Below are 15,645 nucleotides of genomic sequence, written 5' to 3' on the forward strand. Positions count from 1 at the left end.
TGGGTCTCCAAATGTGTTTTTTATTAATATCATATGAAAAGTAGTTTTAGAGATTGTATGTAGAGACCCTTAACTCACGGCCTGCATATGTACACAATACACATAGTGCACATAGATTCCCCAGTATACGAACAATGTATATGCAACAGTCGACACCAACATTAATCACCATAGAAGTCAAATACATATGTTCTATCCCACCTAGTCTACTTAAAGGTTACACAAGTCTCTTGGTCCTCTATTCTATATCCCAACGCATGAAAACACAAGAGATTACTGCAAAAATAACTAAAAAAACACAAAGTAGGATATCAGAACCTCGATTAGCAAGTGCTTCTTTCACTCCAGCAATTTCACTCTGAATGAACCCTATGAACTCCTCGATCTCGCTAATGGTCTTCTCGGTTGCAGCAAGGCAATCCTCCAATGCATACAGCCGATTCTCATATGATTGCAGAAGGGCTGTTCGGTTGTCACGGAACATGCTTTCGCTCTGCTTGTCAATTCGTATTTGAAGAATGGTCAGCTGCTCTTCAATGGCTTCATCCCACCATTTGGAGATGTAACTCGGTTTATCCTACACATATGACAAACGAAAAATTCAGTTATACTCGATGAATAACATTAAAACTATACACATATTGAGAAAAACCTCATTAAAACTATACACATTCGCCTAATATTTCAGGGCAACTATAGAACTTCCTGCCAAACGTCTCTGGAGCTGTAGACTCTTCCAATCTACATCGAAGGCCGCAATAGCATCGTTCAGGTATCCCAAAGTCTCCATCAGCTTTGGCACACCCGCTGTCATAGCTTGCTTTGGAAGATGAGCTGTTGGTGTAGCTTATCGGCATTACTCTGTAGAGATCAAGCAAACAAACTTGGCAGTTAACAAACAAAAAACTAAAACAGATACGACCACATAATAACTTTGCAGCTAAAAACAAAACAACAAAAACAAACTTTCCAAACAAATATTTCTTACTCGCTAAACAACAAAATAACAAAAAGGGTACATCTTGAAATAAAGAAAAAATCGAAATATTTTTACTTACTTGCTCACGGAATCTGTGAAAAAAGTATTTTTACTTAGATCTGTTAAAAAAACAGTAAAGCAAAAGGACAAAAGAACAAAAGAACAAAAGAACAATTTTAAAGGACAAACCAGTAAACAATAAGATACAGACTAAACAGAGAATGTAATGGCGAATAACTCACAGATCTGGAGAGATAACTAAGAACGATGAAGACGCCGGCTGAGATCTGCAGCAACAATATATGTAGTGATATATATATGAAACAACATATGCATCAGAAACAGAAAAGAAGAGATGGGGAGCGCCGGGAAAGGCTTACTGCGAGAGAGAGTCGCGGTGAGAGAGACCAGAGTGCAGCGCTGTTTTACAGTGATCTAGGGTTTTTTATTTATGGTAACGACTGGTAAGTTTCTTTATATAATATGTTAAATAAAAAATCCGGTTAGGTTAATTATTCTGGTTTGACAAGACTTCGATCCGTAGTTTGCTGAGCAGACTGATAAAGAAGTCTGCAGCCCTAGTTTAAAACTTTTCACTTTTTATGTTTATCTTAGATGGTTAAAAATGATTCATATTTATTAAATTATAATTTTTATAGATCATACTTGTTGACATTTGATTTATAGAAACAAATTTCAGTTTACATTATTTTTATATAATTTTAAAATTTAAAACTAAGATTTATTAATATAATAGACTTCTTTATCAGTCTTCTGAGCAGACTGATAAAGAAGTGTGCAGCCCTAGTTTAAAATTTTTCACTTTTTATGTTTATCTTAGATGATTAAAAATGATTTATTTTTATTAAATTATAATTTTTATAGATCATACTTGTTGACATTTGATTTATAGAAACAAATTTCAGTTTACATTATTTTTATATAATTTTAAAATTTAAAAATAATATTTAATAATATAGTAGACTTCTTTATTAGTCTGCTGAGAAGACTTCATTAGTATTTGCAGACTTCGCAGGGTTATAATCGTAATTGAGACATCCGTTTTATTGTTTACTCATGTAGGAGATAATGGTAATTTCTCTACCCCTCTGATCTATTTTTGCAATAGGTTGAATTTGGGGTATACTTTTGCATTTAGAATTAAATTGTGGCCTATTTTTAGCAATTCCCCCTTTTTATTTTGAACGGAATTAATGCAACAAAAACTAATAGACGTTACTAAAAAAGAATAGAGAACGGAAAACTTAATTTAAAGAACTCACATTACAATAGAGAGATAGAAAACCAAAACACAATCGCATGAAAACCACATTTGTAATTTTCTTATGCTACAGAAAACTGAGTTGTTTATACTCATTGCAATATAATCACAGTTTCAAGAAATAGAAAGTACATTGTAAAAGAGCTTGACAAGTTTTTTTACGCCCACTTGGCGAGGATTGACATTCCACCGCAGCCAAGTAGAGCGGCAAAAAAACACTTGATCTGAAGCTTGATACTACCTTGGAGCTTTGGTCCCATGAACTCGGCAGCTAGAAGGTCGACGAGAGCCATGTAGATGAGCAACCCTGCTGAGCAGGCGTTGAGCAGACCGACAGTGATCAATGCGGTCGGGCTGTTATCTCTGTATACGCTAGACAATGCAATTCCTAAAACGATTCCAAATGGTGTTGTAACCGCGAAAAAGAATGCCATCACGAACTTTTTCACGTTGGTATACTCCGCCTATTCACAATTGCAATGTTTGTTAGTAAACATTAATGATTTATCTGTATTTGACATTTAATTAATTTGTACAAATATGTAGTATATCTTACGGACCCAAACACATTAATAAAGATGTAAGTTTGTGTTTACCTGGAGGATGCAGCCGCCGAGACCCATGCCTTCAAACATTTGATGGAAGCAGAGAGCTGCAATAAGACCTTTAATGGTGCATGTGTCATTTGTTGCACCTAGAGATAGTCCAATGACCACGGAGTGAACTATAATTCCAAGCTCCAAAACCTATCAATTATATGATATGGAATGGTCAATTATATTTTTTATAACTTATCTCATTTCAAATGGCGTTTATATAGTGTACTAACCATAGCAATGACGCGGTACCGTAATAACTGTGAACCACCATCATTTTTAGTAGTAACCCCGTGACCATGGCTATGACCATGAGTTGTCATTGGATTCGCTCTCTCATGATCACCGTTACTAGCAGCCGGCACGATTTCACTACCGTTCTTGCTAGTGTAGAAGCTAGTAGCCATGGAGTCGATGGCTAGAGTGACTAGTCCCGACAACATAGCGACAAAGCCCGTGAATGGGAACTTGTGCCATGGATCCTCCTCTAGACATTCCGATGACAACATCTCAAAAGAATCTGGTAAAACATGCATGAAACTTGTTCCCAGGATGATCCCGGACGCGAAAGCCTTAACGATCGTGAAAATGTTTCCGTCTGGATGGAGGAAAGGAACGTATCGGCTGAATAGAGGAGCCGAGACGCCTATCATGCTGGTCAAGAGGATGGCTACAATGGATATGATTTTTAGAGGTAAGGCTTTAGCCTTGTTGACGCATGGGTTTGTTGACTCGGCTTCACATTCTTCTGGCGCCGTTGACATCGCCGGAGATACGGTGAAGCTGATAAGGACTAGGGCAAAGAGGAAGAGCTTCATGAGTGTTATAGCTGATGCTGCCATTATAATTGTTTTAGAGTCTTCTCTTTGTTTTTGTTTTTGTATTCTCGTGGGTTCTATAATGGCTTCTTACGACTTAAGTCTTATATAGGGAAACACAGGCTATTCCCATGCCGGAATTTTGCTGACGTTTTATATGTTTCATCTTAATACGGAAAAGAACAACACGAAGGCAAATTAATTATTATTTATGTTGTGGTTTGGTGAAATTGCAATAATCTTGCTCACGTACGTAATATGGAGTTGTACGGATCTTGCCTTTACTCAAGTCGTATAAGCGTACGGTCACATGGGAGGAGGGAGGGGGGGGGATAATATAAGTTAATAGATATTTTTGTGACGTTATTTGCAGAAATTTAACCAATTATACAATAGATGTGTGATTCATGTTAGAGAAACTTTTTTAATATGTGTTGCAAAGTTGACAAAAAGTGTTTTTTTGGCTAATAGGTTTTCGTTGACAAAGAAAAAAAGTAATTTAGTGAACAATATAAATCTTATAATAGAAAGTTATTTGTGAAGACGCAACAGACAATAAATGTTTTTTTAAACAAATTGTTTTCTCTGAATAAAATATGCTGTAAATGAAGAACTAGATTCGAACTAAAATTGATATATAATTTTTGGTTACATGCTTACCCATGGAGGTAAAAGAAAAGCTTCCCCCTTTTTTTGAAAAACATCAATATATGTACTTCTTTCACCAATAATATTTATACCAATTGAGTTTAGCTCCTTGATAATTTTGATTCAATACATGTATAATAGGATATATTTATGTTATTTTGGGGTATTTCTCTTTATATATGCTGGCAGAGTTTCTGGTTGGATAAAAACTTACATCAAACTGGCGTTTCTGTATTACATGCACGCTGATTGTTAGAGCCTTAGAGGCATACAGAGACTTAGAGCCATTGAGCTTCGGTAATTGACCTCCAGGTCGTTGTTGCAAATTTCTCTTAATTTTCAAGTGAAAATCTTTGTCATATATTTCGTTCTGATGAACTTTTTGAATTCGAAAAAATAATTCTTGAAATAGCAGTACTAGCTAAAGCTAATGCATGCTAGGTGGGTAGACCGTAATTCCTTTATCCAGAATTTTATTTTATTTTTTTTCTTCAGTGCAATTTATCTGACCACCCCTGAAAGTTTGTTAAGCCTTCCATTATGTATTTTAATACATTTACATATGGATTAATTAGTTTTTTGTTCTTCTAAGTTTTACGGGCGCATTTTAATTGGCAGATTTGAGCAGATTAAAGTTTAAATGAAAGCACAATCGCTTGAAAATCACATTATATGATACAGAAAAATAGATATTGTTTACAGTACTCACTCAAATATAATTACAGTTCAAGAGAAATTGGAAGTAGGATGTTAAATGAGTCTAAGCCCACTTGGCAAGGATTGACATTCCACCGCAACCGAGCAAAGCTGCGCCAAAACAGTTAAGCTGAAGCTTGACGCTTCCTTGGAGCATTGATCCCATAAACTCCGCGGCTAGAAGGTCTACGAACGCCATGTAAATGAGCAATCCCGCGGAACATGCATTGAGCAGCCCAACCGTGATTAATGCGGTTGGACTGTTGTCCGTGTAAACACTCGACAAGGCTATACCAAGAGCGATCCCAAATGGTGTTGTAACCGCAAAGAAGAAAGCCATCACGAATTTCTTCACATTTGTATACTCTGCCTGTTCAAAAAAGTTGTATATATTATTCAACATGTTACATGTTTCTATCATATGTTACATACTTACATGTTTCAAAACTTTATAAGTTTGATAAAAAAAATATTATGGTCTCGTAGCGAGTATTGTTTAGGCTTTTACGGTTTCGTTTGGTATTGTTTCGGACCAAGATTAAAACAGATTTTGTTTTTTTTTTCAATAATTTTACCTGGAGGATGCATCCTCCGAGACCCATGCCTTCGAACATTTGATGGAAGCAAAGAGCTGCGATAAGACCTTTAATGGTGCATGTGTCATTTGTTGCCCCTAGCGATAATCCAATAACCACCGAGTGAACTATAATTCCAAGCTCCAATACCTAAATTAACACATATAATCATTCACCATATGAAAATTAATAATTTGGAATGTAGTATTTTCCATGTAACAAGAGCTAAATGAGCTTGTAATGAAGAACTAACCATGGCGATAACTCGGTACCGCATTAGTTGTTTTGAGCAAGTAGAGCTACGTTCTTTATTAGTTGTTATAGGCAAATGATCGATTTGAATTATCATCGGAGTAGTCTTTTCTTCACCGTCGTCATGGACAGCTTTCTTTGTGTAGAGACTGTAGCAACCCAATCGATAGCGAGAGTTACAAGACCGGACAACATAGCGACAAAGCCCGTGAAAGGAAACTTGTGCCAAGGATCGTCTTCAAGACATGGTGAGGACAACATCTCAAAAGAGTCGGGCAAAACGTGCATGAAGCCGGTTCCTAGGATGATCCCTGATGCAAAACACTTGACGATCATGAAGATTTTACCGTCTGGACTCAGGAATGGAACATATCGACTAAAGAGAGGAGCCATGACTCCTATCATGCTTGTCACAAGGATGGCGACGATAGCTATGATTTTGAGAGGTAATGCTTTGGTTTTGTCGATGCAAGAGTCGGTTGCATCGGTTTCGCATTCTTTCGGAACAGTTGAGATCACCGGAGATATTGCAAAAGATATTAAGAGAAGTACGAGGAAGATTAGATTCATGTGTTGTGTGGTCATAGCCATTTTTAGGTTTCTGGTTTGTAGTAAAATAAAATGTTTGTAATGTGTATGTTTAATGTTTTACGACTCATACATAGGTCTATATATAATGTGCCGGTTATTTTTATGTGATGATATATTGACATGGATTATTATTCGTTTTATATCGACGGAGAACAAAACCGCATGACACACGAGTCAATTATTTTCTCATGATATTAAGAGATTTTTATTGATTTGATGATTATAGGGTTTTTATTTATAAAACTAAATAGAAAATCTAACTGTAGTATATATCTTTCAAATGCTTTATTGATATTTTTATTTTTGCTGATTGTGTGATTTTTGTGATCAGAATCTATATTAGAACATGTTTATGAGAGAATTCCATGCTTGTTTCTCTAATTAATATTATATTAATAAATTGATGTGCCTAGACTCTTTTTTCTTTCTGAGACCAATACCATCGCACCACTTGTCACAAATGTCACAAGAGTCGGTGCTTGTTGGTCTGAAATAAGAGCCAACTTCAACAAAAGTTGGGTTTTTTCATTTTTTTTGGGTTTAAAAGCAACAAAAAACTTACATAGAGCCCCCTATAAACATGCTCTTAAAATTCTAGTGTGTTTGTGAGTTGGATTGTTCAATGCGTGCAATATATTAAAATACGACAAGGTTTATTTGGTTGGAGATATATAAACTAGTCTAATTTTTTGTTGATAACATAGACTAGTCTAGATATTATCATCAAATAGCTAATCGGTATTTATAAGATGTACTATGATTTAGAAAAAAAAAAAAAAAGAATAGCTGAAAGTGTAACACAAGTATATAACATACACACAATTTAAGTACTGTTCAAAAAAAAAAACTTTGAAGTTGTATAACATACATATAAACAGACCATTATATACCATAAGTAACTAAAATAATATTTTATATAAACTATCATACATTCCCATAAACTATCATATATTCCCTATCCGTACATTCTTGGAATTTTTGGCCAGGCTCACGCCGATCAAGGATTTATAAGCTCTATTCATGCTTTCGATCGTAACGTAAAGTCAACGTTAATTACGTGATTAAAATAAAGTTTCTCAGTCGAATTCCGTAATATTTTATAATATAAATTCTGTAATAGTTTTTTACGAAGTATGAATTAAAAGTAGTAAGGTAAGAGTAGTAGAAAGCACATCGACTGTTTTATAAAATCTTATGGGTAACTGGAAATAGAAAGCACGTGCATGTTTTTTTTTTTTTACATCACATGGACTATTGTTTTGGAGTAGAAAAAGTTATTTGAACAATCAAGCTGATGAATATCAGATCACATGTATTAAAATGTCACGTCTTACACATTGCATATGTGCCTCTAGCTAGTGGTGCTTGAATGGAGTCCAGAAACGGCTTTGTCCCAGCTTGACCTTGCTTCAATGGTAGATTTCAAGGTTGTTTCGGGTCGTCTCTATTCACATAAGAGGTTGAAATTTCTCTATTAAGCTGCATCCGAACACATAGAGACGCACTAGTTTGGATATGGCTGAGGTATATTGGTGGAACTGTGGAAGTAAACCTTCAAAAGCCACTGACAAAGTGTATTAATCTCATATTATCGCCGGAAGAACCATATCATGTTCTAGTCTAGTATCCTACCTTTGGCTACCACCAAAGAGCAAAGCTTGTCTGAAGTGGAGACATAAAGGTACGCAGATTATAGTGATATGAAAGGTGGTGATGTGAAGGATAAGAAAAAAAAGTGTTAAGATAAGTGAAAATGGAAAGGAGCAAGAACTGCTGACCAAGATGGTGTCCACTATAATCCGTACCTTGAGTGGTCTCATCGTTCTTAGACTTTTCTCATCTCTAAAATCTTTGTTGCTAAATCACATGTGATTACTTTTTTTGTATGTAGGTATTTGTACTCCCAGTTAGATCAGTCGTTTGAACATTTGATATAATTTTTAAGCTGGCAAAAAGAACAGAAATTTAGAATGATTTCTTACAAGTCACCATATCATAACCAATAGCACAGTACTATATTGATATAATTTTGAAGTTTATAGCTGAGCCACAGGATTTGAATGAATGTTTAAGACCAGATCTGATTTTCTGCTATGTTAAAGAAACAGGATTTGGACGTGAGGGAATTGATATGGCCATGTGGTCAAAGCCTCCATGTCAGTGAACCTTACCCAAAATTTCAAAATCTTTAAAGCTGGGCTAGACCAAATCGGAAGACCCTTGGGCCCATTGATTTCTTGTTGTTTAAATTGATTTTGTTAAGCCGAGTAGCTTATATCATGATTAGAATTTGTTTTTTTTGTTTTTTTTTTCATTTTTCCATTTATTATATTTAGATTACATTTTGAGTTTTATTAAGGTCTTGCAGAAGCTTGGGCATTGAAGGCAGGTCTTGAAGTTGCAAAGAGGCATGGATGCGATGAGATCCATGTTTTCTCCGATTCACTATCCCTGATCAACCTGATCAAATCAAGTGGTTGTCACAACGATTTATTATGTTTTTATTATGTTTCTTACGGTCTTATTATGTTTTTTTTCATTTATTTATATTTAGATTTTATATTAATATTACATATGTAGTCGTCTGATTATGTTTTCTTTATAAATTCAGCTTTGGTCTTATTATGTTTGTACGAAGAAGAACCTCAATAAAATGATTTTTTTAGTTTTTTTTTGCTTATTTTCCAATCGTTTTATGTTTGTTTGTTTGCTTGTTTGGTTTAATGTTATAGTTCTATACGGTCAAGTTTGGTTTGGTGGCTTAGTGCTACAGTGGGATCTAATGGATAACTCCTATTTCTTTTTCTCTTTTCCGCAAACATCTTATAGTGACTTCTCAATGAGAAAATTCACTAAAATTGAAAGTTTTATTTAATGGAATTTACAAATTCTGATTTTTTCCCCTTCTGTATGAATTTTGTGAAATCTTTTCGAATGATTCGATGATTTAGAAAGTACTTGCTTCTAATATGCTGCCATAAAGGCATAAAGGACAAGCATAGCTATAAAATGTGAGACGGTTATTTCAATAATTTTATACAGAAACAAAAATAACATTTTTTTTTTTGCAGAATTTACAATCTCATTTGGACTATAATCATAGTCTAAATAATACAGCAAATTCTATAAAGGAAAAAGAATGGTTAATTTTTGATTCTATGAGAAAAGAATATTTAAAAACTTTATAACAAATAGAAAGATTTGATTTTAAAAATAAATAAACGATTATTATGACATAAATAAAACAAACATATTGTTTTAAAACGAGATTTTTAAAAATGATTTTTGAAAAACGAATACAAAAACAAGAATTTATATTTTTTCTTAACTTCGATAGTATAAAGCAATTTTTGAATCCTAAAATACACGTTTTACACCATCTCCCACCACATTTTGGCACAGAATTGATGAACTAATAGTACTACGAAGAATCAATAAATTGGGTACAAATGGTTGTAGATAGAATGAACTGTAAGAATGATATGAGCAGAATAAAAATAAAGGAGATAGGTTTGTCTTTATAAAACTCTGTTGATGTTTTACCTTTTTTTTTTTTTTATTTATTATTATCTAGGAAGCTGCATTGAACTCAACAGGCAACATTTCTCAATCCTGTGGGTGAATTTGCCTATCACTGGACAAGAGCCACTTGATTAGTGTTTTACTTTTATTTTACGAAAACTCTTTAACAAAAATCATTTGTATATTCATTCATACACGATTTTAAAAAGTTGAAGTACATATAATATAACAAACCAGGTTCGAGCGTCAAGTCATTTTTAATGGACGAAAGCTCAAATATCATTATATCAACATCCAAATGATTCTGTTTTTTCATTTTTAATGGAATAAAGCTCAAATATCTTCGAGATCATTATAGAAGTAAACTTTTATAGACTCCAAATCGTATAGTCTGCGTAGCTTCTCAGCAGAAAGCATCACCGACACCGATCAATTCTACTTTTCTTTTTTATAGTTATCATTTAGAGTAATGATTATTTCTTGTAAATATAATGAAAGAATAGTTTTGTTTCTGCAATCAAATTTTTTAAAGACTTGTTGATTAAAGCAGTACCTACATCTATTGCTATGTCATGCTTTATCCTGCCAAAAAAGCTTCTTCACCAGATCACTGTAGCAATCAGAACCTTTTGGTAGTCTTCTAATAAGGACAAACACAAGATTGCATGGATAGTGTGGGACAAAATAACAAAGCCAAAGAATGCAGATGGTGAACCTGGGAGGAGCTCCAGTCAAACATGGAAAAGCATTTGCCAAGGTAATGATCTAATTCGAAAAGTAGTCCAATGGCTAGTGGGTAATGGGAGGCAAATAAGAGCATTCAAATTGGCTTGCTACGTTTCCATCCTCCCCGGAAAGAAGTGATATTCCCCCTCATTAAGCTAATTCGGCCCAGTGTAGCCCAAATGGAAGATTTACCGAGCTGGACCTATACAACTGATGGAGCATTTACTGTTAAGTCTGGATACAATTTATTACGAGAGAGGTTTATTACTGCGCCATCAGTTGCAGAGTCTTTAAGGAGGAGAGGATTTAAGCTAGACACTACATGCCTTCTGTGTGAAGAGCACCCTGAAACTATAAATTATCTTATATTCCAGTGTAGAGTCTCCAAGGAAGTATGGAACCTCTCTACTCTACCATCTTTTTCAGATGTTTCCTGGAACTCTGATCAAGAAAGAGCTGGAATTGGATGGATCCTTTGTGACGAACATGATCACCCTATTGTAAAAGGAGCATCCTCTATAAATCCAACGCTAAGTTCTCTTGAAGCAGAAGCTATCGTGCTAAGAGATGCAGTCTATCAAATGATACGGTTGGGTTATAAAAAGGCAACTTTTAAAGGTGATTGTAAATCTCTATTCGATCAGTTGAATATAAATCAGTTTCTCCTTATATCTCACCAAAACCTGAATCACAAGCTCTTAGTTTACATTGATGATATTAGGACGCTTGCTACGCCATCTAATCAATTTCTCTTCATATAATGTTCCGAGAGAAGCCAATGTAGTCGCAGATGGCCTCGCAAGGGATGAACGATTATGTTCTAAAAACTATGTAATCTCTTGGTTATAATGACTCTTATCAAACTTATGTGCATTGTAATTTTTTTTTTTTTTTTTTTGAAAAATGTTAACTTAGATTAAAAAAAAACTGTATTCTTTACATGCTATCAACTAAGAAAGGATGAAAAGAATTTTGTCACAAGCCAAAGACAAATTTTGAAACAGAAACAGAGCTTTTTAAAACAGAGCAAAGAGAAACTGTGCTGATCATCCTCCTTGACGAGCAGCAAACCAGATAACCATGCCATCGATATGTGTAATATCTCCAGCCAGTCACAGGGAACTTAGACGATTGCGAATTGCCTTATCAAGGATATGTGCAATTGCGTTTGCAGCAGTTGGAGTTTCACCATGGCGACGGCCATTGCGTTCCTTCCACACCATTTTCAAAGCGGCTTGAAAAACATACCTCGAGAGGAACAACTCTGTTCTTGCCAGAGTTGACGATGTTAGAAGAGAGATTACCTCATTCCATTGATGCGTGTATTGATCCCGGAGAAGCCCTCTAGTCAGACTTCGCCAAATTTGGTTTGAGTAAGAGTATGTAAAGAAGAGATGTTCCCTCGTTTCCATCGGAGCAGAGCAGAAAACACATGAGGTAGCCAGACCTTGCCCCCAGCGAGCCATGCATTCCCCTGTTGACAGCCGGTTCAACATTGCGAGCCAAGTAATGAAAGCAAACTTAGGCGTAGCATTTTGGAACCACACCATGTAGCTCCACGCCTTCCTCGTAGTTGGTGATCTGAGATTTTGCCAAGTGTTTTTTGAAGAGAAGGAGGGTCTGTACGTATCATTTTTCCCACGCCAAAGAGCCTGATCTTCACCCTGGTTTCTTTTCACTTTTGCTTCAGCAATTACATCTTCGATATGGTTAAAATCATCTCGTCTATACTATCTCCGTCTATGCGTTCTCCAAACCTCGGCAAGTAAGGATTGAACTGATATCCCCATCCCGATAAAACCTTGAGTTCCTGCAACATCTATTAGACGCCCCATAGAGCTCCATTCATCGAACCAGAAAGATGTATCTTCTCCATTATTCACGTTTACCCGATGAAAAGCCTGAGCCAAAGATCTTGACTTAAGCAGTTGTTTCCAAATCCAAGAGCAGAAGCCTTGATTATGGGCAGCAGGGAGCGACCAAAGAGACATACCACGCAAATAATATTGTTGAATCCACCTTGTCCATAATGAAGAGCAATTCGATATCAACCTCCATACTAGTTAAGACAACAAACTGTATTGGCGATTTCCAAAGATCTTATTCCCAAACCCCCATCACATTTCGGTCTACATACATCAATCCAGAAAACTTTTGCTCTCCTAGTGCTCAAAGTTGGCCCAGACCAAAAGAAAGCACTGCAGAGAGATTCAACCTCCTTTAAACAACTCCTTGGGAGATAAAAAGTAGACATCCAGAAGTTAATCAGGCCCGAGATAATTGAAATTAGAAGTTGCACTCGTCCAGCAAAGGAGATGTGCCTGACAGTCCATGAACTCATTTTCTGTCGTATCTTTGCCACCAAAGGAGCATAGCCAGCCTTAGACATCTTCTTCGACATCAAGGGAAGCCCCAAGTAACGCACCGGTAATTCGCCAATAGTGAAAGGAAACCTGTTGGTGATCATATCCCGATTTGTCTCTGAAACTCCTGACATGAATATTGTAGACTTTTCTAAACTTATCTTTAGTCCCGAGGCCTTTGCGAAACAATCAAAGACGTCTACAATGCCCTATATAGACCGTGCTTTCCCATCAGTGAACACCATCAAATCATCCGCAAAACATAAATGGGTTAGCTTCATCCTCGAGCAGTTTTTATGATATCCCACCCTTTGCTCAACTGTAGCTCGGTCCAACATCTTCGACAAAACGTTCATGCACAGAACGAATAAGTATGGAGAAAGTGCACATCCTTGTCTAAGCCCTCGACAGTTTTGAAAATAGCCCGCTAGTTCACCGTTAACCTGAACAAAGAAAGAAGCCGAAGAGATGCAAAGCCGAATCCAATGAATGAACTTCTCAGGGAAGCTCAAAGCTTTGAGAACATTCAAGAGAAAATCCCATTGCACAATATCAAAGCCTTAGCTATATCAATCATCATGGCGCAGAGTGAGAGACCTGCAATTTTGTGATAGTCCTGCACTATCTCGGAGGCAAGTAGTACGTTCTCAACCAATAAACGATCCTTTACAAAAGCTGACTGGTTAGGAGCATGATACTTGGCAAGATTTTCTTAAGTCTGTTCGCCACAATTTTTGAAATGACCTTATAGAGAACATTGCAACATGATATTGGACGATAATCTTTCAATCTCCTTTGCATCTTTCTTTTTGGGGATTAAAGCCAGAATAATTGAGTTTACTCCCTTTGGCATAAAACCAATTCGGAGAAATGATTGCACTGCCACCGTTACATCATGTCCAACTGTTGACCAAGCCCCTTTGAAAAACTATGTAGTGTATCCGCCAGGTCCCGGAAATTTATTATTGGAGATTTATTATTCTGCATCGAAAATAGTACTTTCTTAATTTCATCCTCTGTAACGTCTGCGATCAGCTGTTCCTTATAATGCTTTTATTATGTGCATTGTAATGTTTTATCTAATGAAATCAGAAGTTGACAAAAAAGAATAGTTTTGTTTCTTTTCTAAATTAAGCAAAAGTTTAGCACATATTTGCATGGAAATTCGAAGATTTTAACCCTTATCAAAATTTTTTTTAAAAAGTTTTCTTAGTTTTGTCAAGTTTTTTTTTTCTTTTTTTTCTTGTTGTCAAGTTAAATGTTTTAGATAGTTTTTTTCAACAAAGTATAGATAATTAGCTATTAAAAACTCAAGGATAAGATTAAAGAGAAATATATTTTTACAGAAACTTAGAGTGGCATTTTTTTAAATTCTTATATAAAACGTAAAGAAACGTAAAATTTTTCAGTTTAACTAATAATTTTTTTTTAGTAGAGTAAAAAACTATGTGATATTTCAAAACATTTTAACCTTATTCAATTGTGCAAAATAGAGAGAAAAATTATTGAAACAGATTTAAAGGTTTTTTTAAAAAATTGAAACATATTAGACCCACTAGCTATTATTTTGTTTTTTTTTTTCGAAATCGACTAGCTATTCTTATCACTTTCCATAATTTTATGATTTATCTACTTTTTCCGAAACTGACATTATTATTCACCACGTCATCACATCACAGCACCCACATTCCACATCATATGCCGTTCGCATTTGCTGACGTTAGTTCCGTCATCACTCGTGACGATGGGCTCTTTCTTTTATATTATTTTTTTGACTTCGGCAATTTCTTGTGACGGCATTAGTATATAACAACTTTGTATAACTAAACTAATATCCGATAAACGTAAACAACAAAGCTGAAATCAATTTAAAAATCTAGCTACAATATCCTATGCTAAAAACTAATAAGTCTACTAAGATATGTTTTCAAATATTTACATCTATAGTTTATTAATATGAAGATTAATGACACACCAGAAAACGCTATATATGGTCATTAATTTATTGGTCTAACTGAAAAATGCTTTCACATAATAATTACGTCTATATTCTATCTTTACTTCCTCCAAAACTTTTGTAAAACTTTCATGATAAAAACCCAAAACTATGGTGCTATCGTTTGATTCTCTTGCAAAAACTTTTGTATAACCTTCATTATATAAAACTTTGGTGCTATACTTTGATTCTCCACCATACGATTGTAAATATGATTAACGTAAATATTTGATTAAATACTATATTATAAAAAGTGAAATGTGACCATCTTGGGTTAGCGTCATACACGCAAATCTATGACATCACACACGGATTTTCCAGTCCTTGTTTTCTGTTTGTCAACTTTCATTTGAGTCTTTCTTTATGCATTTTTTTCGACCATGTTTTTATTTATAATCTATGCTTAAATCGTCATTATTAAATCGAAATAATTAAGTTTTATTAATTTTTGTTTCCTCTCGTCTTCACATTGAAGCTGTCTCTTTCTTTCACCATCACTTCACCTGTTGTGTCCTCTTTGTTCTCAAACTCTCTTATGTCCTTTAAATAACTCTTCTTTCTTGACTTTTCCTAAATTCTCTCTTCCTTTTTATTGATAGAT

The 15,645-nt window shown here is 35.0% G+C and overlaps 2 protein-coding genes across 2 annotated transcripts; both read right to left on the reverse strand.

Moving 5' to 3' along the window:
- Window positions 1–2,419: 2,419 nt before the first annotated feature.
- LOC18016203 (fe(2+) transport protein 1) lies at window positions 2,420–3,699 on the reverse strand. Its single transcript, XM_006398094.1, has 3 exons — window positions 3,091–3,699; window positions 2,858–3,007; window positions 2,420–2,725 (listed from the first exon to the last, which is right to left on the reverse strand). Exons 1-3 carry the CDS (start codon window positions 3,697–3,699, stop codon window positions 2,420–2,422), a joined length of 1,065 nt encoding a protein of 354 aa, XP_006398157.1.
- Window positions 3,700–5,083: 1,384 nt separating this feature from the next.
- LOC18016204 (probable zinc transporter 8) lies at window positions 5,084–6,437 on the reverse strand. Its single transcript, XM_024155290.1, is given in 4 exon segments — window positions 5,084–5,389; window positions 5,595–5,744; window positions 5,848–5,996; window positions 5,999–6,437. Coding segments are annotated over 4 exon segments (1,044 nt in total).
- Between the last annotated feature and the right edge of the window lie 9,208 nt (window positions 6,438–15,645).

Source organism: Eutrema salsugineum, unplaced genomic scaffold (genome assembly GCF_000478725.1).
Source record: "Eutrema salsugineum unplaced genomic scaffold, Eutsalg1_0 scaffold_20, whole genome shotgun sequence".
Lineage (NCBI taxonomy): Eukaryota > Viridiplantae > Streptophyta > Magnoliopsida > Brassicales > Brassicaceae > Eutrema > Eutrema salsugineum.

Coding starts and splice junctions, on each gene's coding strand:
- LOC18016203 (XM_006398094.1), bottom strand. CDS start 3,699: ATGGCAGCATCAGCTATAACACTCATGAAGCTCTTCCTCTTTGCCCTA. Junction 3,008..3,090: donor GGTACCGCGTCATTGCTATG/GTTAGTACACTA, acceptor TATAATTGATAG/GTTTTGGAGCTTGGAATTAT. Junction 2,726..2,857: donor TCGGCGGCTGCATCCTCCAG/GTAAACACAAAC, acceptor AATTGTGAATAG/GCGGAGTATACCAACGTGAA.